This window comes from Rhineura floridana, chromosome 1, assembly GCF_030035675.1.
Source record: "Rhineura floridana isolate rRhiFlo1 chromosome 1, rRhiFlo1.hap2, whole genome shotgun sequence".
NCBI classification, from domain to species: Eukaryota; Metazoa; Chordata; class Lepidosauria; order Squamata; family Rhineuridae; genus Rhineura; species Rhineura floridana.
In genome coordinates, this window is record NC_084480.1 from 89,534,554 (window position 1) to 89,558,668 (window position 24,115).

The window sequence follows — 24,115 nt, forward strand, 5'->3', positions numbered from 1 at the left end:
AGCTTTGCTGTAATCTATAAAGCACAGGGTGATTTCCTTCTGAAATTCCTTGGTCCGTTCCATTATCCAACGTATGTTTGCGATATGATCTCTGGTTCCTCCTCCCTTTTTCAAATCCAGCTTGGATGTCTGGCATTTCTCGCTCCATATATGGTAAGAGCCTTTGTTGTAGAATCTTGAGCATTACTTTACTTGCATGGGATATTAAGGCAATAGTTGGATAATCACTGCATTCCCTGGGATCCCCTTTCTTTGGAATCAGGATGTATATTGAACGCTTCCAGTCTGTGGTCCATTGTTTAGTTTTCCATATTGACAAATTTTTATCAACATTTGGACAGATTCAGTCTCAGTAGCTTGTAGCAACTCTATGGGTATGCCATCTGTTCCTGGTGATTTGTTTCTTCCAAGTATTTTAAGAGCAGCTTTCATCTCACATTCTGAAATTTCTGGTTCATCATACGGTTCCTCCATGAATGAATCTGTCATCCTGGCATCTCTTTTATAGAGTTCTTCAGTGTATTGCTTCCATCTTCCTTTTATTTCATCTCAGTCAGTCAGTGTGTTTCCCTGTTGATTATTCAACATCCCTACTCTTGGTTTAAATTTCCCTTTCATTTCTCTAATCTTTTGGAATAGGGCTCTTGTTCTTTCCTTTTTGTTGTCCTCTTCTATTTCTATACAATAACTATGGTAATAGTTCTCCTTGTCCCTACTTACTAGTCACTGTATTGTTGCATTTAGGGTTCTGACCGTGTTTCTATCTGCTTTTGCTTTTCTTCTCTTTAACCATTTGAAGAGTTTCTTCAGTCATCCATTGAGGTCTTTCTCCCTTTTTAACTAGAGGTATTGTCTTTTTGCATTCTTCCCTGATAATGTCTTTTGACTTCATTCCATAGTTCTTCTGGTTCTCTGTCAACTAAGTTTAAAGCCTCAAACTTGTTCCTTATTTGATTGTTATATTCTTCTGGGATGTTATTTAAATTGTATTTTGGCATTATGATTGCTTTGTTCTTCTTTAGCTTTACTGTGATTTTCGATATGACCAGTTCATGATCTGTACTGCAGTCTGCTCCTGGTCTTGTTTTTGCAGAAAGTATGGAACTTCTCCATCTTCTGCTGCCAATTATATAATCAATTTGATTCCTATATTGACCATTTGATGATGTCCACGTGTACAGTCATCTTTTCAGTTGCTCAAAAAATGTGTTCGCAAGAAACAAATAGTTGGCTTCACAGAATTCAGTAAGTCTCTCTCCTGCTTCATTTCTATCTCCTAAGCCCCATTTCCCCACAATTCCTGGTTCTTCTCTGTTCCCTACTTTTGCATTCCAGTCCCCCATGATTATCAGCACATCTTGTTTTGGTGTGTAATCAATTTCTTCCTGTACAGTAGGGCCGCACTCATACAGCGGGTTATGTCCTGGACCCTTGCTGAAAAGCGAAAACTGCCAAAAAGTGGAACTCATTGAATAGAATGGGGTGCGACACCCAAAAACCACCGTAAAAGCAGAACAAGTGCCGTACGAGTGGGGCTTTAGTCTAATTGCATCTAATTGAGACCGCCGCATTAGCGAAGCGCCATAAAGTGGGACCCTACTGTACTTCTGCGTAAAATCTCTCCATTTCCTCGTCTTCTGTGTTTTTCCGTTGCAACATAGACTTGGTTGATGGTTATGTTGACAGGTTTCCTGTTAAGTCTCATTGATATCACTCTCTCAGACCTTGCGTTATATCTCCTAATTGCTATTGCTCTCTCGCTATTTGAGCAACCCCCTTCTTAATTTATCATTTCCTGCATAAAATACTTTGTACAGTAGGGCTGCGCTTTTCGGTGTCCCGCTTTTTGGCATTCCGCTAATATGGCAGCACCAGCGGGGTGATCAGCTGGAGCACGGGGAGCTTGCGTGCTATAGCTGATTGCTGTTAACTGGAGTGCAGTGGCTAGAGCTCCCCACGCTCCATCTGATTGCGCGCTACAGCTAATTGCTGTCAGCTGGAGCGTGGCGGCTGGAATACAGTAGGGCCCCACTTTCCGGTGGTTCTTGCTTTTCGGCGGGGGCCTGGAATGTAACCTGCCATATGAGTGGGGCCCTACTGTAGTTGCTTGATTGAAAGTGTCCCATTCCTATCCATTTTAATTCACTCATGCCAAGTATTGTAATATTGATACGTTCCATTTCTTTCTTGACAATTTCTAACTTTCCCTGGTTCATGCTTCTCACATTCCATGCTTCTGTTGTGTACATTGTAGAGCTCTGGACTCTCATATCTGTGTGCTTCAGCTTCTGGGCTTTCTTTCAGCTTTGACCCCGTTGCGTCATTATTCACAGTACTTGTCTGTCCCCCCCCCCCCCCCCCGTAACTCGATGAGGCCATCTGACCTGGGGGTCTCATCTTCCAGCACTATCTTGTGTTGAATTTTGGATAGTCTATTCATAGAGTTTTCACGGTAAGAGGTATTCAGAGGTAGTTTGCCATTGCCTTCCTCTGAGGCTGAATGCATCTTAATCTGGTGTCTCAGCTTTGACCATTTTGTCTTGGGTGACTCTGCTAGAAGTCTATCCTCTTGGTCTAAAGTCCTGACGGCATTGCTCTCAGCTTCTTCAATACTCTCAAACCCCCTCACCACGTTAAGGTGTGCAACGTAGAGGGGGATTATTGCTATTATTAGAATTTATTACCTGCCCTTCACCCAGAGGTCCCAGGGCAGGTTACCACAATTTTAAACATGTAATTAAAAACAGTTAAGAACATCCTAAATATCACAGAGAATAAGGTGGGTCCTAAAAATATAAACCTCAGGTGTCAAAGGCCAGGGTAAAGAGGTGTGTCTTAACTATTCACTGAAAGCTGTACAATGAAGTTGCCAGATTCACCTCAATGGGGAGGGAGTTCCACAGCTTTAGGGCTGCCACAGAGAATGCCCTCTCCTGAGCCACCACCCCTGAGCTTCCAAGGATGGTGGAACTGCCAAAAGGGCCCCCTCTGCTGATCTCAACACCCAAGAGGGTCTGTAGGAAAGGAGGTGGTCTTTCAGATATTTAGGACCCAAGTTGTTTAGGGCTTTTAACGCTAACGTGAGCACCTTGAACTTGGCCCAGAAATGAACTGGCAACCAATTCAGCTATTTTAAAATGGGTTATGAGAGTTCTAAAAGAACTGTGAGTAATCTGGCTGCTGTGTTTTGAACCAGTTGAAGTTTCTGAGTTGTCTTTACGGGCAACCCCACATAGGGAGCACTGCAATAATCCAGTCTGGAAGTTACCAGAGCATGGAGCACTGTGGCCAAGTCTTTTATGTCTAAAAGAGGGCGAAGCTGGTGAAAAAGCTGGAGCTGGAAAGAGGCACTCCTAGACACTGTGGCCACCTGAATTTCCAGTGAGTGTTGGATCAAGGAAATACCCCCAGGCTTCAGATCTGCTTCTTCAAAGAAAGAGCAACCCTATCCAGAACAGGACATCTTCCCACCTCCTGGGATGGGAGTCGGGGTGCAACATCAGGACCATAGGTCCTCTGTTCCTGAAATACACTTTTGGTCTGATCCGTCAGGGCTTTTCTTACATTTTGAATTAAGCTATATCAGCATGCATTTAGTGTGTGCTTCTATATCTTATGGTTACTTGGGTGGGGCAATTGCATGTTTGCAATCCTTAATATTTTATTCAACCTACAGGATGGTATATTTAATTATATCATGTCCTAAATTGACAAGTGCCTTTAAAAAAAAGTTCTGTGTTGTGTGATATTTTTCTGCAGTCCTTGGAAACTGATAAATCCTCCAGCGCATAGTGCTGCCGGCTGCATGAGCTGTATGTTCTGGTGACACATACTAATTTCTCTCGACACAAAGATTATTAGTGCTGCCATGAACCACTGCAGAAGAATAAAGATAAACATATTTTTGAGAGAGAACTATACAGTCCACATCCATCTGATTTCCAGTTATGTATAGCAGAAGATTAAATAGTGTATAAAATTGGGATTCTTTGGGGTGTATTTCTAAGTGATCATTTGCTATTTAAATGTCTTTGCTCCTCAAAGTAGAACTACAGATAACCTTTATTCTCTTGCCCATTCTGATTTCTTTTCTCATTTTCACTGCCAGATTCAGACAGTCTCTGTCATGTTTCACATATGTATTATTTTGTTTAATTGTGCAATACCATCAGATTCCCCCATAGTGGAGTGATTTAAATGAAGGTGAAGTCACTACAATAAAATTGAATTAATGTATTATTAAAACTGCCACTACCTTTCCACATAATACTTGTAAGATGGCTAGCAACAAGAATTAAAAACCATCAATATAAAATATACAATAAAAGTCCAGGAAACAGTGAAAAGCAGTAAAACAGCTTTTTTTAAAAAAAATCAAAGCAAAGACAAAAGTAAACCATTTCACCGATTAAAAGCACTAATGTTTAAAAGGCACCAGACTCCAGGAAGGGTATTCCACAAGTTAGGGTACTGGGCCATTTAAAAGGCTACAGTAGCCGCCTGCCCAGAATTCAGTAAGTCTACTTGCCTCCTGGTCAGTGGCAACAGCCCCTCCTCTCTCTGTCAAGTGTTCCTGCTTTTCCCATATATCCAATACTAGTTCTTTCCTCCAGAACTACTTGGCCAAGGAAAATGGATTGGTTTCCCTTTCTTAGGCTGAGGCAAAGGTGAAACAGCATCAAAACATGGCATATTTATTCTGTCTGTGCATGTGCACGTCTTTGTCCTCTCCCTAGCACAACCTGGGCTCCAAGGCACATGTATCCATCCCTCCTCTTCTGTGGGTGCTGCTCTGCTGGCCTAAGCCAATATTGGATAAATTATTCTACCTATGAAGTTGACATGTGGCCCCTAGAAGTGAAATACAGCCCTGGGGCTGAAAAAAGATCCCCACCCTACCTCTAGAGGAATACAGAAAGTACAGCCAATCTGTGAATACTAGCAACACAGATTCACAGGAAGCTAACACCAACATGCTAGGAGGATTGCTTCCAGGGTGGGTGGATGGATAAGATTAGCTTTTGGTGCTCCTCTTCTCCCATCCCAGCATCTCAATCCCAAATGTACACTCCAGAGAGAAAACACAAAAGCACAGTTAGTTGGTAAAATGCCTTCATAGGAAACCATGGTTAACAAAGCACCAAGATTGTTCTTGTTGAAGGGTAAGCTGTTGGGCTCTTTGTTTGTTTGCCCTTCATTTAGCTAGATACAAGTATTGCATGTCTCTGTAAGAGTGACTTCTCCACTCCTTTCACTGTAGTCAATTGCACACCAGTTATTTCCTGAACAAAATTACATTAATTAGCAGTACATATTAATTAAAAGTACATTAATTAAAGTACATATTAATTAAAATAATAATTAGCTGAAATAGTTTTTAAAATAAATTCACTTTATACTCTTTAGGAAATAAATAGGTACAGTTCAGGTGCCACCTCTGGCATCTGAACTAATAGGACTGTAGTCTGCGAAAACCTATATTGCATTAAAATAAGTCTCAAAGGTACTACTTGTCTCCAACTTCAGATAATGTAATGTGGCTATGCAGTATACTACTGGAGGAGTACACATTAGCTATACATAATTTTTAATGTATCAGTTTTATTATTTTAGAAAGTGCATTACTTATTAATGCATAACTTAGTATTTGCTCAGCAACATTGAGTAAAAGACGGTGAGTAAGACCATTTACTAGAAGTTCAAGAAGTGATCAGAATTTTCCAGAAATAAGGTTAACAGTTAGTTACTAGGCAGAAGAATGTTTTCTCAATAATGGGAAGTAGATATTTCTTATATGATTGGTATGTAGAGTTATGAATATACATAAATTCAAAACTAAGAAAATAGCAAAGCTTAAGGAGTTAGTAGGTATTAAACAGCTCAAATGGGCTCAGTAGATTATCCTGCTGGGATGTAGGACAGAGCAAGAGGCTGGTTCTTAGCACTTGTGATGACTTGTCAGCCTTGGGTTTCCAGCTCCTAATCACAAATATAGAGCTTAATGCAGTCCAGCAAGGCTATAGTGCCTGTGCATAAAGGACTACCACAGACCAGAACAAAAGAGAAGCAAACAAAAAATAAAAATCCCCAAACACTCTAAACCAGCCTTTTTCAACCAGTGTGCCTCCAGATGTTGTTGGACCACAACTCCCATCAGCCTCAGCCAGCATTGCCAATGGTCAGGAAAGATGGGAGTTGTGGTTCAACAACATCTGGAGGCACACTGGTTGAAAAAGGCTACTCTAAACCATTATTCTCTCTTGTAAAATATATTAATTTCATCTGCTTTATTTCTTTTAATGGAAGTTAAACTTTATTAATTCATAGTACTGCCCCCAAACCATCTAATACGCTTCTCCCACCCTTTCCCTGTGGGAGGAACAAACTTGGAATGAAATAAATACAGATGCTGGCCTGGATGCACCTCCAGTGTAGCACAGAGGAGGACTCCCTAAAGTGGAACTGTAAATTATACAGCCACAAGAGTGGCTGTATACTATAGCCAGTGTGGATTTTTCACATTCCGCAGTGTTAAATTGAAAATATGCCCCATGCCATTCTGATGCTTGCCATAAGCTCATTTCAAAACACAACCTTACAAAACGTAATAGTCCTGAACTTAGAAATGCTTGCTTAACACCTCTCTACATTTTCCTGGCAATACACAATACACAGAGAGAATCGAGAGTTCAAAGTCTAAAAAGAGAGAAAAAACTCCAGAGCCCTTTTGGACTTCTTTCTGTCAGAGTTCTCATAATCTGTTGAGATTCATTAAATATCAGCCGTGTTCACAGAGTACCTGTAATCCTGTTACTGACCTTGCCCCATACTCTGACCTTCATCTTCTGCAGTTTAAAGTTAAAAAAAAAAATGCCTGGCTGATTTTTAATTAATTTAATAAATGTTGCATTGAACTGAACGATGTTGGGCATGCTCAGTAAGAACCAACTGTCAGTGTTCTAAAAGGCAGACTCACAACTGCTTGGCTAATCAGGGGGCCACACTCACACCAGATTTTGATTTCACTTGAGACAGTCATGGCTTCCCCAAAAGAATCTTGGGAAGTGTAGTTTGTGAAGGGTGCTGAGAGAAGACTCCTATTCCATTGACAGAGCTCCAGTGGCCAGACTGGTTTAACAGTCAGCCGCTCTGACTGAAGGTTTGTGAGGGGAACAGGCCATCTCCTAGCAACTCCCAGCACCTTTCACTAACTACACTTCCCAAGATTCTTTGAGAGAAGCCATTAGTGTCCAAAGTGAAATAAAGGCCTGGTGTGGATGTGGCCAGGGACAGCTTTGGTTTAAATTTGGGTGGGAGGCTACATGTGCCTGCTGTATTATAAGAAGTAGGGGAAACCCTGAAAAGCAGTGATACTGTTCACAGTGTTTTGGGGCTTCCCCTCTGTTCACTGCTCAACAACCCAATCTCCTCCCCTTCCCCTCCTTGCCCCTTCCCTGGGTCAGTGTTGGACTATGACCTGGGAGACCAGGGTTTGAATCCCCACACAGCCATGAAGCTCCCTGGGTGACCTTGGGCCAGTCGCTGCCTCTCAGCCTCAGAGGAAGACAATGGTAAAACCACCTCTGAATGCCGTTTACTGTGAAAACCCTATTCATAGGGTCACCATAAGTCGGGATCGATTTGAAGGCAGTCCATTTCCATTTTCAAACATGATTGCACAGAAATGAATCCCATTGAACTCAAAAAGTATGCAACTGATCAAACCCACCCTCCCTTCTCCTCCCTCCTGTCCCCTTCCTCTTGCCCCTTCCCTCCAATCTCCTCTTTTCCCCTCCCCTCCCCCACCCTCTCCTCCCTCCTCCTCCCCATGGTCAGTTTTACCTATCTTAAGCATGATTGCACAGGAGTAAATACCATTGAACTCAATAAGCATGCAAATGATCAAACCTGCCCTCCCCTGCCCCTTTATTTGCCCCTCCCTCCGCTCCCCTCCCTCCGCTCCCCTCCCTCCGCTCCCCTCCCTCCGCTCCCCTCCCTTTCTCCTTCCCGCTCCTCCCCCTCCCCCAGGGTCAGTTTTACCTATCCTAACCATGATTACATAGGTGTAAATCCCATTGAACTCAATAAGCATGCAAATGGTCAGACCTGCCTTTCCCCTTCTTCCCCTCTTCCTCTCCCTTCCTCCTCTCCTCCTCTCTTCCTTCTTCCTCCTTCCCTGCCCTATCCAGCTGTCCCTCCCCCCCCGGGCAGTTTTGCCTATCCTAAGCACGATTGCACAGGAGTAAATCCCACTGAACTCAATAAACATGCAAATAATCAAACCTGTCCTCCCCTCCTCCTCCCTCCTGCTTCCATTCCCCTCCCTCCTCCTCCCTTTCCTCCCCTCCCCATCCCCTGTGGTCAGTTTCACCTATCCTAAGCATGATTGCAGGGGAGTATATCTCTCTGAACTCAATAAGCATGCAAATGATCAATCCATTCTCGGCAAACTTGCATAGGATCCCATTTCTTACCTCCTGGATTAAAAAGCAAAGAAATTCACTAATAGGCAAAAAACCTTGTTATGAAATTCTTGCAAGCTACACAGGAAGTGGATTGGACTGTGAAAGAACAACCCAAATTGTGTTTGCATTTTGACCAATTTGTAGGGCAGTACAATATCTCAGAGAGGAGTTCATGTCTCCTGCACCCCTGCTGCATTCACTATATCTGCCCAATTTCCCTGCCTTTAAAAGTTTGATAGAAAGATCTGTGGGCTATAGGTACGTTCTTAAACCACAAGGTTTTTTGCCTATTAGTGAATATCCTTTAGATTACAAGGCCCCAGAAAGCTATTAGCAAATATATATCTTGAGACCAGGATGTCTCCAGTGCCACTAGTTCCCCTGATAACAGTATTTTGCTTGCTCACCTTTAAGTAGACAGAAAATGAAAAATGAATGGGAAAAGTTCGTAGAACAAGGAAGTTACATAATTTGCCTAGCCATAATAAATCTAGCTGACTCATTAAGGCTGCAGTGCTGTATACTTTTATACTTACTCACATTTACCTGGCTGTCCCATGCCTAGAATTGCACTGTAAGGTACTTTGTTGAAATTGCTAGAAAATAGGGGTAGATGGGCCATTCGGTTTTTACTCTGTGTTAGTCTTCAGTGTATTCAACAATGTGTCTGTGCCATCCCATTTTTGCTGATTTTTTAAAAAAGCACAAAAGTTGTATTTAATTTGTAAACATTTCCCTTAAAACACATTTTTGTACATATTTTCCCCATTAAATACAAAATTTTGTATGCATTTTTGAACCAAAACTGCAGTGTGAAATTCTGGGCTGTGGAGTCTGAGTCGGAAGCAATTTTGGGTGGAGTCAGAGTCGGTAGAAATGTACAGACTCCAACTCCGGCTTCAAAATATATTTTGATTGACAAATTTTTAAAAATATAAATTCAAAATGTCAAAGAAGCTTCCCATGAAGTCAGCTGTAGTTGAGCATTTCACCATAACTCAAGATGGAAAACATTTTGTGTGTCAGTGTATGTCACAGGACCCAGATGAAGACAAATGCTGTGATGCCAAGATCAGCGCATATTCAGGCAGCGATAAAAATGCTCCTATGAGAGCTTCCAATTTAAAAAGACATTTACAGCCCTTTCCAGGGCTGTGGAGTTGGAAGCAATTTTGGGTGGAGTCAGAGTCGGACAGTAGAAAAATAGAGGAGTTGGAGTCGAAGGTTTGGCGTACCGACTCCACAGCCCTGGTCAAATTCAGAGGAGTGCACAATCTGAGTGATATATAAGAACACAGGTAGTTGCTTATACTGAGCCAGACCACTACAGTGACTAACAATGGCTCTCCAGTATTGCAGACAAGGGTTCTCCTGGCCCTACGTAGAGATGGTGAGGATTGAACCTGGGACCTTCTGCATGCAAGGCAGGTGTTCTACCACTTAGTTATGGCTCTTTCCCAAAGAATGTTTACTTCCAAGTCTTCTGACTGGATTAGGGATGTTGTTTGCTCAATGATATACTGGTGTTTATTTTTCTTTAGTCATTTTATTTTACATGTATATCTCACCTTTCTTCCATCACAGACAAGATACATATGGTTCCAAAGCGGTCACCCATCCATGGACCGACCAGCCCCAAATCTGTTTAGCTTCAGCAAGGTGGTAGCCTCATGTGTCTTCAAACCATATCCTGAGTTCTAATTGTGTTTCAATCGGTTTATTAGTTTGGGAAATGCAAATTAAGTTGATTCACTTGTAATGTGGCCTGATCAGTCATCTTATTAGAAAATATTTTTGTGTGGAAATAGAATGGCCACGCAAAACATCCAGCTAATTGCAATAATAGTGTCTACAGTCATACTGAATTTGGTAAAATTTAATAAAATACTGCCGTTCAGTAAAATTAAATTCAGTGAATAATAGTAAATGTAACAATCTTGAGAGTTGCCTTTTTTAAAAAAAATAGAGCTGACGGGAACACTGAAAGGGAGAAATGCTGAAGTTAGACATTAGAGTATGAGGGAGTCCCAGTTCAAATTCTCACTTTGCAATGAAGCTCACTTCAGCATCTTGTCACTCTCTTTCAGACTAACCTACCCTACATGGTTATTGGAGGAAGGATGGAATAATAGATAACATTTTAAGAAGCTTTTTATTTCAAACAACACATAATTTATGTACCACCACACTGATTGTATGACACCCCCTTTCCATTCTGTTTCTTTCTCATGCTCTGGACTGTTATATTCAGAGCAAGCCAAAGAAATGGAAGGCAGATAATTAGTTTTGGAGGAAAGGAAACAATGTATTAAAGGTGTAGCATCAATTGTACTTGTTCTGTTAGTGCAAGGATTTCTGCTTGCACAACAGACTTCCCCTCCACCTTCGCTCCCTGTGAGCACCCCACGTCCTCCCCAAATTTGCTGCGGAAGGTTGGGGGAACCCCAAAATAAGGGGCTTCCTAGGGTGGACCTGCCTTCCCACATGCAAAGAAGGAAGATCCATACAATCCTATTGGCCCCTGGGACACTGGTCACATCCAGACCATACATTTAAAGTGCTCTTGTGTCATTTTAACTGTCATGGTTTCCTCCAAAGAATCCTGGGAACTGTAGTTTGTTAAGGGTGCTGAGAGTTAAGAGATCCTGCACAGAAGTACTATTTGCAGCACACCAACAAACTACAGATACCAGGATTCTTTGAGGAAAGCCATAACTGTTAAAGTGCTATAAGAGTGCTCCCAGGGAACATAAGATTGGCCTCTTATTGTAATATTTGTAACAGATAACATGAGAAGTCAGATATTTATGCCCCTATTTCTTTTTAACAGCACTTAATGCAGTATATTAGATGGTCAAGAGACAGATTTAAATGATAAATTTAGATATTAACATACTTTTCTTTTAAACAAAATTATTTGTTTAAAATAGACACTTGCCATAAGGTAAAAAAAAATTAAAAGTGTTGATTGTTATTTTTATCTACCCTGCCATCAAATGTTTAAGATGTGATTCACCCCTTCAAAGTGCATGCCTAGTTAGTATTTGAAATTGGGAATTTAAGATTTGCAAAATGCTGGGATTCATAGAACTCTTTTATAAGAAATGTCTTTAGCTATCTGTAGCCCAAACCCCTGCATAACATAGATAGTTCCATTTTAGTCTTTTGTTAAAATATTAAAATACACCTTAAAATTTTAAAAACATAACATCTTCTCCCCTCCCTCTGCAAATGCTTATCTACAAATATTGATTTGACAGATATAAATGATGAGAGCGTGTGGAAAATATGGTTGTTAATAGCTTCCTGTGGCTATTTCTGAAAATGAGTCGCTCTTTCCTTTTATAAAACCACAGTTTGTTGTAGGGACAGTTTCTTAACACAGGAAAGAGTGTAGCTTGGAAATGGTTAGTCTCTGTGAAAATCTTTGACCGCTTCCTTCTTTCTACCTTTTACTCCTGCAGCTTTATATACCACGCCAGCTAATCAGAAGCATGTGCTTAAGAAGCAGAAGAGTTGCTGAGGCTCATTCTGGAAATCCTTTTAGTTCACTATCTTGGCAAATATATGTTTATTGGGAGAAGTGATCTGTCAGATAATAGACATTCAGAAATCCCCTTGCAAAGGAAGCAGCTGCATATTCATTTAATTTGAAGATGCATATATTTTCACAAACTCTCTGAATTCAAAGGACATTTCTTCTGCCAAATGAACTTTTGCTGCTTTAGTTACCCATGCTTCCATAGAAAAAAGACACTTAATATGGCTCTCGTTCTATATGGAGCTGCGAGTTTATTTCTTGGAATGGCAACAGCATTTGGTCCAGTGCCCCGGATTACTTGGGAACACAAAGGTAAGAGCATAGTTTACGGTAAATATAGTGATTTATAAAATAAATCAGTAGTAGTTCTGTACTTTGCTGATACAATTTATCAAAATCCTACATCCCCACAAGATTAAAATCTTGTTTGTATATCACCATATAGTGTGGCCAGCATGGTACCGTCCATATGTTGTTGGATTACAACTCCTGTCATTCCTCACCAGTGGCCATGCTGCTTGGGGCTGATGGGCATTTTAGTCCAACAATATGTGCAGGGCACCATGCTGGCTATACCTGGTATACTGTTTATATTAAAGTGATGTTATCTTGTACTGTAATGTGTGGGCTACATAGATAAATTGAAATGTGTAAGAATTTAAATTACATTCCCACTAATCAGCTCTTTCAAAGAAGAAAGATTATCAATTTAGTCTACCTCACTCCCTCCTTCCTGTGAGTGGATGAGCCAATATTTGTAAGAATAAGGCAAGGGTTGCCATCCTTAGGCTTGACGGCATATTTGAAACTCTAAGAAACTGTCAAGGGCACTACCAAACACCCATTTCACAGAAGAAAAACTGGGAAGGTCCCCTTCCACAGCCCCAACCTGGGCAAAATACCTACATACCCAGAGCTTGGAAAAGTTACTTTTTTGAACTACAACTCCCATCAGCCCTAGGCAACATGGCCACTGGATTAGGCTGATGGGAGCTGTAGTTCAAAAAAGTAACTTTTCCAAGCTCTGTGTAACATACCCCCCCAAAATAACAAAGCAACCCCACCAACCAACCAAAGTAAAAACCAAAGAAAATTAGTTTAGAATAAAAACTAAAATTGGAAGTAGCAGACGGCCTTGGCGAGTGCCAACAGGATATCTGAGGGCATTGTGGTGCCCAGGAATAAGGTATAGACATCAATTCAGTTGATCAGTTAAGGGGAAACAGTAAAGATATTGTTTATTTTATTATTTGTTTTCTTTATGAATAGCATCCCAAATCAATTTCCAATATAACAGCATACAATAGCACTTTATGTTATTGCAAATTGCGTCGGGATGCCTCATGGGAAGCAATTAAAATAATTTCATATGTAAAACAATTTTAAAATTATTAACATAGAATCAGTTTATCACAACAGTATATATAAGTATTATTACATAAAAATACTATTTATAGTATTTGAATCCCACACCTCCCAGAGTGGCTTACACACAATCAGTTAAAACAATACTAATGTTAATATACAAAATACCTTTAAACTTATTATAAAACTCTTTAAACAATTTCAGAAATATCTTAAATGCTAATGTTCCACAAATAATTTAGCATTTCATAAATATTTTACACTTTAAAAATAATATTGGTTCCTTAAATGAACCAATGAACCATGTTGTAAGCTGCTAAATAATATATTTTAGATAATCTTTTTATAACATGTTCTTTTAATTGATTTTCAACTGATTGTGCCAAACTTCTCTTTAAACTTTCTATAGCAGTATACGGTCGATCCCTACATCTGGCTTACCCAGTTCTATGTAATATATTGAACTGTTGATTCCATTTATTTGTTTCCTGATCTTGTTTTAGATGGAACTAACATGCTGGTCAACTTAATGACTCCTACCTAGTTCGTCCCAGGTTTTCCTAATTAGCTCTTGCTTTGGGGGAGACTGACTCCGCTTTGAAGTCTTAGCAAACAGTTTTCTTAAAGATTCATTATATATAATATCTATATTTGATAAGTTTTGATATTTACATTGCTTAGTGTATAATTCAAAAGGCATAATAAGAGGTCTGTTCTTTCCATAATGGTGGAAGTATCCATTTGCCAATAGGTTTTTGCCTTCCTGCACTTCCACTACATGACAAATCCAGCATTTACTATTCCCACATTACTAATAATTTTATTCTCCCAGAGGGTCTAGTGCCATTGAACTGCCCTTTTTTGTGCAGTTCTCCTTGTACTTGGTTGCAGACAACAAATCTGATCCTTTCATACATGAAAACTCCCATACTTCAATTGGCATTTCTTCTATATGGCCTCATCTGCACTAAACATTTAAAGCAGTATCATGTCACTTTAAACAGTCATGGCTTCCTCCAAAGCATCCTGAGAGTTGTAGTTTGTTCTCACAGAGTTACAATTTCTAGAGCTGTTTAACAATCGATCCCTCTTCTCAGGAAGCTCTGGGAATTGTAGCTCTGTGGGGGGAATAGGGGTCTCCTAACAACTCTGAGCACTCTTCACAAACTACAGTTTTCCAGGCATCTTTGGGGGAAGCCGTAACTGTTCAAAGTAGTATGATACTATTTTAAATGTACAGTTCAGATAGGGCCTGTGTCTTTGTTGCTCTTTCACTTATAATTAAATTTCCTTTTTACAAGATTTCTTTATCGATATTTGATACATTTTAAAAAACCACTCAGTTTTGTTCTTTTCTAATAGTTTCTCAAAATTAGTTTCCTCTTTCCTTAACTTACTTTTTTGTGTCATCTTACTTGAATGTGTCCTTCTATTGAAAGATGGATGGAACCTTCTTCATTTTATTAATTACCTATTTCCTAACTGCATATCTAAAAAAAAGTGAGTTTTGCAGAATTGTATAGACTATTCAAGGCATTGCATTTCTCAAGGAAGACAAGAAATAGAATGGAAAGTCATAGGAAGCTACCGTATACCAGGTCAGCTCAGTATTGTCCACACTGACTGGCAGTGGCTGTCCAGGGTTTTATGCAGAGGACATTACTAGTCCTACCTGGAGATGTTGGGGGATTAAACTTGGGGGATTAAACTTGGGGCCTAGTGCATGCAAAGCAGATCCTCTACCATTGAGCTGTGGCCCCTCCCCAGTCAAAGTCTGTTACCATCTAATGAACTATATTAAGCCACTAAATCCTCTGGTTTTCAAAAAAAACAAAAGGCTTATGAACTAAATGTTTCTGTTGGGTTGTCCTGAGCGGTTTCTCTCACTACCTTACTACTCATTCTGTGTTACCACAATAAGAAATCCTGAGCTTTATTCCTTTCTGTTAGGATCACTCAGGGATCTGTTAACGTTTTCTGTTCCATTTCTGTACACTTCCCCTGGGTGACCTCATCAAATCCCACTGCTGTCAGCCCTATCCAGGTGCTCATGACCCCCAGCTCTACCCTAGAACTTCCCCTCAATGCTATCTCCAAATGGTACAGTTCTGCAGTGAACTCCATTGCTGTGTCACTCAATATGTCCAGTGCTGAACTTCCTATCTTGCCTTCCTCTCCTTTTATGCTCTCTGTATCCATCGTCACCATCTACTCTGTTAACAAAGTCTTAGCTTTGCCTTTGATTCCTCCTTCTCTTCTACTTCCTGTATTCTTTGCTTCATGTTTTTTCTCCCTATGCAACATTGTTAAAATACAGCCCTTCCTCTTCAAGGCAAAAACTCTGACTCATGCTGTAGCCATTTTCTGCCTTGACTCCTGTATCTTTTCTCCTCATAGCCCTGTTTTCACACAACAGCCTTCACCTCTGTCTGGAACTCTGCCACCCTATCTCACTGTTCACATTGTATGAGGCCCCTCCTTAAATCCCTTCACTGAACTCCTTCCTTATCCTGTGTCCAGCACTGACCTCTTCCATATACCTTGACAGCCCTCTGTGGCCTTGCTCCCATATTTGAATATTCTCTTGGCTTGTGACCTTCACAGCTCTCATTCTACCACCCTCAGGAACACAAAGGTCTCCAGCTGTCCTAAATCATAGTGTGTGAATTGCTGCTTAGCCCTGTTGTTTGAGCGGTGAAGAAAGAATCATGAAATAAGTCTTTTATTGAGAAATCCTTGCCAGTTTAAAATTTCTGAAATGCAGTTGCTGTGTTTTGTGCAAGTTGTGGTTTTCCTAATTTTCATCCATGGTTATATTTGTAGGGATGGAGTGAGACAACAAGATAGTGTTGTACTGATATCTATAAAATTTGGCACAGTGATACAGTGAAATAATGGGAGTAGAAGTCCTATCCAGAACTTTTTAGTGAGAGTTGGAAGTCTGACAATGTATAATACAACAACCCTTTTTGTTGCCATTTCATTTACGCCATTGGCTACTCCTGAGTATTTAATGAAGAGACCTTGAAGAACAACTCACTGTTAATTACCAGCCTTTCCTCCCCTATTCCTTCTAAATTCTTTTTAGAGTGAATGTTACTGTTGAAAAACATAAAGAAATATGGAAAGATTAAGGCTGAGCATTTAAAAGGGTGTGTGTAAAAAACAATGAAAGAAAAGTGAAATAAAATGAATTAAAAGGTCAAATAAAGGGGGAAGATTTGGTTATAGGCCAACTAAAAATGGATCACTTCTCTATTTTTCTCCCTAATAAAAGCCCCAAAGATTTATTTAAAAATTGTTGTGCTATCTAAACGTAATTAAAATTACAAAAATTAAATTAAAGTACAACAAAATTGACCTAGTACACAATTTAAAATTAATCTTCAGATTTGCTAATATAAAAGACTACTATGCTTCCTTTTATTTCTGGTCTCTGCTAGTTACCTACAAGCAGAAGCAGCCAGCATGATGGGGTGTTGCTGCCTGCCCCCACCTCCTGACAGCAGCATCACTGCTACTTCCTGGGATGGTGTGGGGGCAGGGTGTGACGCCCTTCCCTGGCTCTCCCTGTCAGGTTCCTACCTGCTCGTGGCTACTGCCTTTCACTAGGCACCACCAGGGACTCCACCAGTCCGGACTGTCCTTTTTTATGGTTTCTCTCTCCACTCTAGCACAGATCTCAATAGATCCCCCTGCTAGGCAGCACCACCAGTCATGTTCTACAACCAATGTTCCCAGAGACCTTGCCTGAGTCTCTCTATCCAGTTACATTCGTGACTGCGTGCCTATGCTGTTCCCAACCCCCTTGTATCAATGCAGATAACTCATAACTAGGGGTTGCTCTGGATACTTATAATGTTATCTTCTCCTCTTCACCGCTGCCACCATTTGTTACTGTTTCCCTTCAGCCTTGGTTATTACCTTACCCTCCCTTCTGGTCTGTGAAACCCCAGCCAAGGATCAGGCCTTCGGTAAACCAAAATAGTATTTATTAAATAACATTAATAACAAGATAACTTTGATAATGATCTACAAGCTTATGGTTTCATCTATTACTGTGATATTTGACTTATTACTAATCCGAACTCCACCTCCCTCTTTCTCCACACTCTCCTGACATACACCAACTCACACCCATCTCCAAACTCCACCAAAACAACCCATTCACGTCCACCCAGATTCAACTGTCATCCTTCCATTTATACTCTCAGCCATCCAAACACTCAGCCAATCATCCAGCATTCTACTGCTCATTTACTCCCCCCTCCTCTTTCATTCCACTTACCATGTATCTTCTACAAGGCAAGGAGGTAGATTGGTCAGGGCTTTGCAACCACACAGGCTAAGCCAGTACTGTGCTCCTGCCAGTGTCCTACACAGCCCTCCCCTCACCGCTGCCCTCCCTGGTAAGTAGCAGCAACACTGCTGTCCAGAGAGTCGTGTTGCAGCCCTGATCCACTGTGCTGGTCACTTCTGACTACTCAGTGTTACATTTTCAAAAAATGAAAAAGCAACCATTTTTAGCTTTCCAGTAACTCAGAATACATCCTGAAATCCTTCTGATAGCTAGTGTGGCTAATCTAATGTCTGCATAGCTCCATCTGTGCTGCATCTTGAGACTGCATGCTTTGGGGTGACAGCATCATGGCCAGCTTTCTCTGTCCCCCCCTTTTTAAAATCAACTTCCAGATCTGGAGAACTTGAAAGCTAGCTTAAATTTGAGGTTTAGGTTGGTCCTAATAATGGTATTGCCTTTCTATGGTTGCTGTATATGAGGGGTGGGGAACCTTTGGCCCTCCAGATGTTGCTGGACTATAATTTCCATCAGCCCAGCAAGCATAGCCAGGGATGATTGGAATTGTAGTTCAGCAACATCTGAAGGGTCAAAGGTTCCCCACCTGTGCTCTATATCATTCAGCTACATTGGTACCCCTTTTTTTTAGAATTTCCCTTTCAGGAAGAACCAAAATGGTTGTCTATACAAGGTTGAGCTTTACGCCAATGGTTTTACATGTGCGTAAGCTTTCTGAATATTTTCGCCTCTAGAGCTCTCCATGTTAGTAGGCTGCACTGCTTTACGTAATGATCTCAAAATAAATTGCCTAGACTGTGTTGCAAAATGAGACAATCATTCAGTCAATTTGAATTAAAGTTTGCCTTGAAATTACTACATTTTGAATTAATTTTTGTTTGAAATTATTGCATTTTAACAGAAGTTCATCTAGTATATTTTCAAGAGCCAGAAACATTTAACTACTCAACCTTGTTGCTAAGTGAAGACAAGGATGTTTTATACGTAGGAGCTAGAGAAGTGATCTTTGCACTAAATGCATTGAATATTTCTGAAAAAAGGCAAGAGGTAAGTATGCAGTTATATATACTTGATATTCATGACCAATAGTGCAGTCCTAAGCATGCTAACTTGGAGTAGTATGACTGATTTCCCATTAACTATGTTTAGAAGTATATCTAATATGAATGGCTGCGGAGACATCAGAATAGGAAGTATAAGACTGGTAGTATTATAGTGGCATGGTACCTTTTGCCTGTGTATATGAAGACTATAAAGATGCCATCTCCTTATTGCTTTCAAGCTTAAAGTGGAGAGCTGTGTTTACTAGATAAAACTTGTTAGCTGTTGTGCAGCTACGTAGGCTTTAATACACAGCAGCCTTTTATATTATTGTTTTCCTGTTGCCTATATTGTCTGCTAGATTTGGGGAATGCTCTGAGGATGGAAAGGGAGTGGTGTCCATTTGTTTTTTAGTTCCTGCATAAATCAAATTCAATTCAATATAGGGGTGAAAAATAATTTGAAGTGGTTTACTATTATCTCATGCATAAGCTGACGGCATACCCACTCCAGTATTGCAGGAGTGTTTGGAAAAGTCCTCTCCCAAGAGGGCAGATGTTTAGACATCTATTATGTCTTGTATGTTACCTTGCATTTGCCCTGTGATGCCTTTGGAACCCTGTCTTCTTTCCCGCCCTAATATTAATTGCTCTTAGTGGTAGTGCTGAGAAGGACTTCTGATTTGTTCTAACCCTAGTTGTGTTTTCCTCCAGGTGTTTTGGAAGGTCACGGAAGACAAAAAAACCAAATGTGCAGAAAAGGGCAAATCCAAACAGGTGAAAAGATTTTGTCATTCATCTCTTATCAACATGACTTTCAAGAAAGTTTTTCTAGTAGCCTTGAAGAAGTAATTAATTTTCCATGCCCCTTTAATAAAACCTGCAGCAGAGTTAATTTTTCTCTTTTGCTGTGTTAGTTCTTTTAAGTCGTTTTATAATGAATGGGTGTGTGTGTGTGATAAAAAAAAATACACTGGTTATTTTCCATATAGTAGCACTGCTAGAAACTATTAGTAAACCGGCTTATTTCCCCCCCCTCAAATGTTAGCAGTACCTGTGTGAAAAAGAGCCAGCCCCTCCCCAAACAAGCTGCTGCCTGTTATCTTCAGGCTAGGCTTTGTGCTGCAGCACATTTGGGAATATGGATGATTGAAGAATAAACTTAATTAGCTTTTTACCATGTTGCTATTGCTTTAGAGAAAAGCAAGCAGCGTTTTGAGTGAGATCTTCGCCGTGTTCAAACATTCATAACTTAATAAGCCAAGATATGAGCAAGCCTGTTGGCCAGGCGTGCAGTCCCTTTGTGCAAGCCAGCAAACAAACCAGAAAGTATTCCATTAACTGTAGTTTTCCATTTTGTCAAAACTTGAGAACTACGGCTAACAGCTTCAGAACAAGCCATTATATTAACCCATGATATGAAGTTAATATTCTGGCTTGTTCTGAAGCTGTTAACCACAGTTTCTTGGTCAAGATGAAACAGGGAACTCTAGTTAAAAGATTATTTCCTGGGTTGCTCACTCACCCATGAAAAGGGAAGAGCAAAGTGGCTGCAAGCACAGCCATAAGACTTGTTCATATCTCTGCTTATTAAGCCTAGATATGACCATTTGAACATGGCCTTTTTGCTGTACTGGAATTAAATTATCCTCTTTGACTGTTAACTTCATCCTCTGGTTCACAGCACAAATATGGGGTTTATTATTTGACTGGGGGCTTTCTTGACACCTAGCAAGGCTTAACTTTCTCTTAGGGTGTTTTCATCTGTACGTCAAATCCTTGCTGCGAGGCAGTGCTTCATCACGAAAGAGGATTGCCAGTATAAACAGTCTCAAAACAAGAGGAGATGAGAATACTCACATTTCAAATACGGCTGATTTTCTGGTTTCATTCCAAATATATTCAGATTAAAATACATGATAAAAGAAGCAAACTCTCAAATATTGTTTGAGAGCTATGAATATATAGCCAGAAGCTACAAATGTTGCTAGATTTCAATCAATCAATCATTTATTACGGTCAATGACCAGCATTATAAAATGTAAAAACAGTAAAACAATAAAACATATCAGTATTATACAGAGGAGGAAACAAAGGGCAGCAGCCTGAGATAATATGGTACTAATGGTGTTGAATTAAGACATCAGTGGCCCACCCAAGATTAACTATTATTGCTATTTGCCATCATCACTCTCCTGCAGGTAACAGCCGAAGCACTGTTGCTAGATTTAACTGCTACTTTGATAATTTTTCATTAGTTGATCTTCTGGGGGCTCTTTAAAGATGATGAGGAAATCCTGTCAACACGATAGCTTTTTGAACCATGAGTTAATGAGACTTTTGGCTCACCTTGGAATTAACAGTGAATGATATCCAACATACTCCATCAATTCACCGAAATTTATTTTGATTGAAACAGAACCCATTGATTTAAGCTCCTTAAGGTCATGTATTTTAATGGATTTACTTTGAGTATGACTAATGTTGGATATAATCCAGTGTTTTACCTGTTTTACCACTTTGGTGTTTGCTACCCTGAGCTCCTTTTGGAGGAAGGGTGAGATAGAAATTTAATAAATAAATAAGTGCACAAACCATCCAGTATTTAGATTTTTGTAAGCCATTTTTGACTTCACCTTTTTAGGAAAAAAACTAATAAACATACATCATCATCTTTATTATTAACTACAGTGTCTGCTAATGATGCTGACTATCAACAATGTATGAGAACTAGGCTGCTTTCACATATGGGGCTGATTGTGTTAGTTTAACGGATTAAAATGAAAGTGCTTCCGCCCTGATTTCTGAAATACCTTTCACACTGCAGTACCTGTTGCTTTAAGAAACAGCAGTTTTTTCAGCAGATATGCCGACATTTCGCTCTACTGTATTTATTTGTTTATTTATTTGTTTATTTATTTGTTTATTTATTTATTTATTTATTTATTGCACTTGTATACTGCCCCATAGCCGAAGCTCTCTGGGCGGTTTACAGCAATCAAAAACATTAAAACAAATACACAATTTAAAAACATATTTTAAAAACAATTTAAAACACAATTTTAAAATTCAAAACAATATAAAAACAATTTAAAAACACATGCTAAAATGCCTGGGAGAAGAGGAAAGTCTTGACCTGGCGCTGAAGAGATAACAGTGTTGGCGCCAGGCGCTCCTCGTCACCAACATCATTCCATAATTTGGGGGCCACCACTGAGAAGGCCCTCTCCCTTGTTGCCACCCTCCGAGCTTCCCTTGGAGTAGGCACCCGGAGGAGGGCCTTTGATCTTGAATGTAGTGTACAGGTGGGTTCGTATCGGGAGAGGCGTTCCATCAGGTATCGTGGTCCCAAGCCGTGTAAGGCTTTATAGGTCAAAACCAGCACCTTGAATCGAGCTCGGAAACATACAGGCAGCCAATAGTTTTTCACGTGGCTTGTTTTGTCTCTCAGTCATAATGCACATGCACACTGTTCCCCACTATGTAGGAGGTCTAAGATATCGTCCCATCGCCATGCAAGCCCTCTCCTTTTAGGATCTGACTTTTTAAATTATTTTAGTTGTATAGACACAGGGTATGTGTAGGAAATTCTGCTATCTGTGCCGATGCTGGAATACCAGTGCAATTTTTGTCAGGCAACACCCCCCCATGCGACTAAAAGGCAGGAATGTACTGCATGCTGGGATGACTGTCACGTGAGCAGCTGCAGCTAGCAAAAAAACTCCCGTGTTCTTTCAGGTTCCCAGCCTGTCGTGTCCGGGACTGGACTCAGAAACCAGACCAGGTTGTGAAAGCAGTTCAGTCTTTATTAGAGTAATATCCAAACAGAGGCTGCGCCTTCTCATGAAGGAACAAAATACACGTGTCCAGCGACATGCAAGAGAGTTGACAGAACAAGGAATCCCAGCCCCCCCTTTCCTTATAAAGGGGGCTTTCTGGCGCGAATTCTCTCACTCCGCCTCAGGGTGCTCTCTTCCCCGCCCCACCTCTCTCTCCCCTTTGCTCGTTTTTGTTTTCTCCGGGTTCGCGGTGAAGGGGGAAGTTCTGCCCCCTCCCCTTCTGAAGATTCTACCTCTGGTATTGGAGAAAGAGGGGGGTGAACGTCATGCACATCAGGCGGGCTTTTCTCTGGCTGATGAGGGAGTTGAAGTCCCCCTCCTTCTTGTTCTAACAGCTCTGGCTTGGGAAGGGGGGTGAGCGTGGGAAATTCCTGAGCAGAGTCTGTATCTGTGTCTGCTGAAGTTTCAAGGCCTCCCTCCCCCTCTTCACACAACTCTGGGAAAATGAACTCCTCGTCTGAAGTGCCAGGGTCCCAATCCTGCATCCTGACACAGCCCAATAATGGATTATTTCTGGTATCATTTATCACGGAAATTAGTGCTAAACTTGCACTACATTCCACTAGAATTCCGGACCTAGCTTGTACATTGCGTGAAAGATCAAATATAATGCACAAATTACCAGGTAAGAAATCATCAGAATAATGGAATAAAGTGTAGTGTGAAAGCAGACCTAATTTTGTGTCTACAAATAATGAAGGTGGACAACATGGGGACATATGGTCCAGTCTGTTATCACTGCTGCTACTTTTTAAATTCAGTATTTGAATTTTTTGATTGGATGGATAAGGCAACTTAGCAGCCTAATTTGAAAGTTTTTATATGGAAACCAGCTCTACTGATTTTATTTATTTAGTTAGTTATTTAAAATATTTCTGTCTAGCCCTTCTATCCTACAATAGGGCCATTAGGGTGACTCACAATAAAATCATACACAATAAAATTACAAAAACATTAAAATGGATAAAAATACATAAAATATGGTTAAAAAACACGGGGGAGTGAGCTTACTTCCATATGTGTGCATAGGACTGAAGCCATACAACTAAGTTAATAGACTTTCTTTAAAAGCAAACATACCGATTGCACATTATGAAAATCTCTGTATTTCCCTCCCATTTTTTTCTCTTTTGCAGACAGAGTGCCTTAACTATGTCCGTGTCTTACAACAGCTGGATGATACTTTGCTGTATGTATGTGGAACTAATGCATTTCAGCCCGTCTGTGATCATTTGGTAAGTGTGGGGATGCATTTTCTTTTGGGGGTAACTGTGAAAGCACCTCTGTGGAGCAGTGCAATGAAAGGGTGCAAAGCATATTTACCGCATGTATTTCTGTCCCTTGTAATAATTATCTTGTGAGGCTCAGCCGTCACTTCCCAGTGAATGGTGTCTTGTAAAGGCTTCCATCCCATTTTGATAGTATACTTCTCCTAACAGGAATGTATGTAATTTTTCAAATAGTATAAACATCCTGTGTGGCTTACACCCTTTTGTGTCTCTCTTTGTGTTTTAAAAAAACACCTGTCTACCTTCTATGTGTTTTGTGTT

General features: G+C 40.4%; 1 protein-coding gene across 15 annotated transcripts in view; it reads left to right on the forward strand.

Moving 5' to 3' along the window:
• The window catches only part of SEMA4D (semaphorin 4D), a 169,654-nt gene that overhangs the window by 99,253 nt on the left and 46,286 nt on the right, over nt 1–24,115 (forward strand). For 12 of the 15 annotated variants that reach the window (XM_061626030.1, XM_061626060.1, XM_061626068.1 and 9 more), the window contains 5 exons: nt 10,050–10,124; nt 11,930–12,318; nt 18,588–18,733; nt 19,441–19,503; nt 23,702–23,800. In XM_061626030.1, coding sequence (XP_061482014.1) covers nt 12,174–12,318; nt 18,588–18,733; nt 19,441–19,503; nt 23,702–23,800 — 453 coding nt within the window. In that variant the 5' untranslated portion in view covers nt 10,050–10,124; nt 11,930–12,173. The remainder of the gene's footprint in view (nt 1–10,049; nt 10,125–11,929; nt 12,319–18,587; nt 18,734–19,440; nt 19,504–23,701; nt 23,801–24,115) is intronic. The other 3 variants (XM_061626006.1, XM_061625998.1, XM_061625989.1) reach the window with 1 other exon arrangement.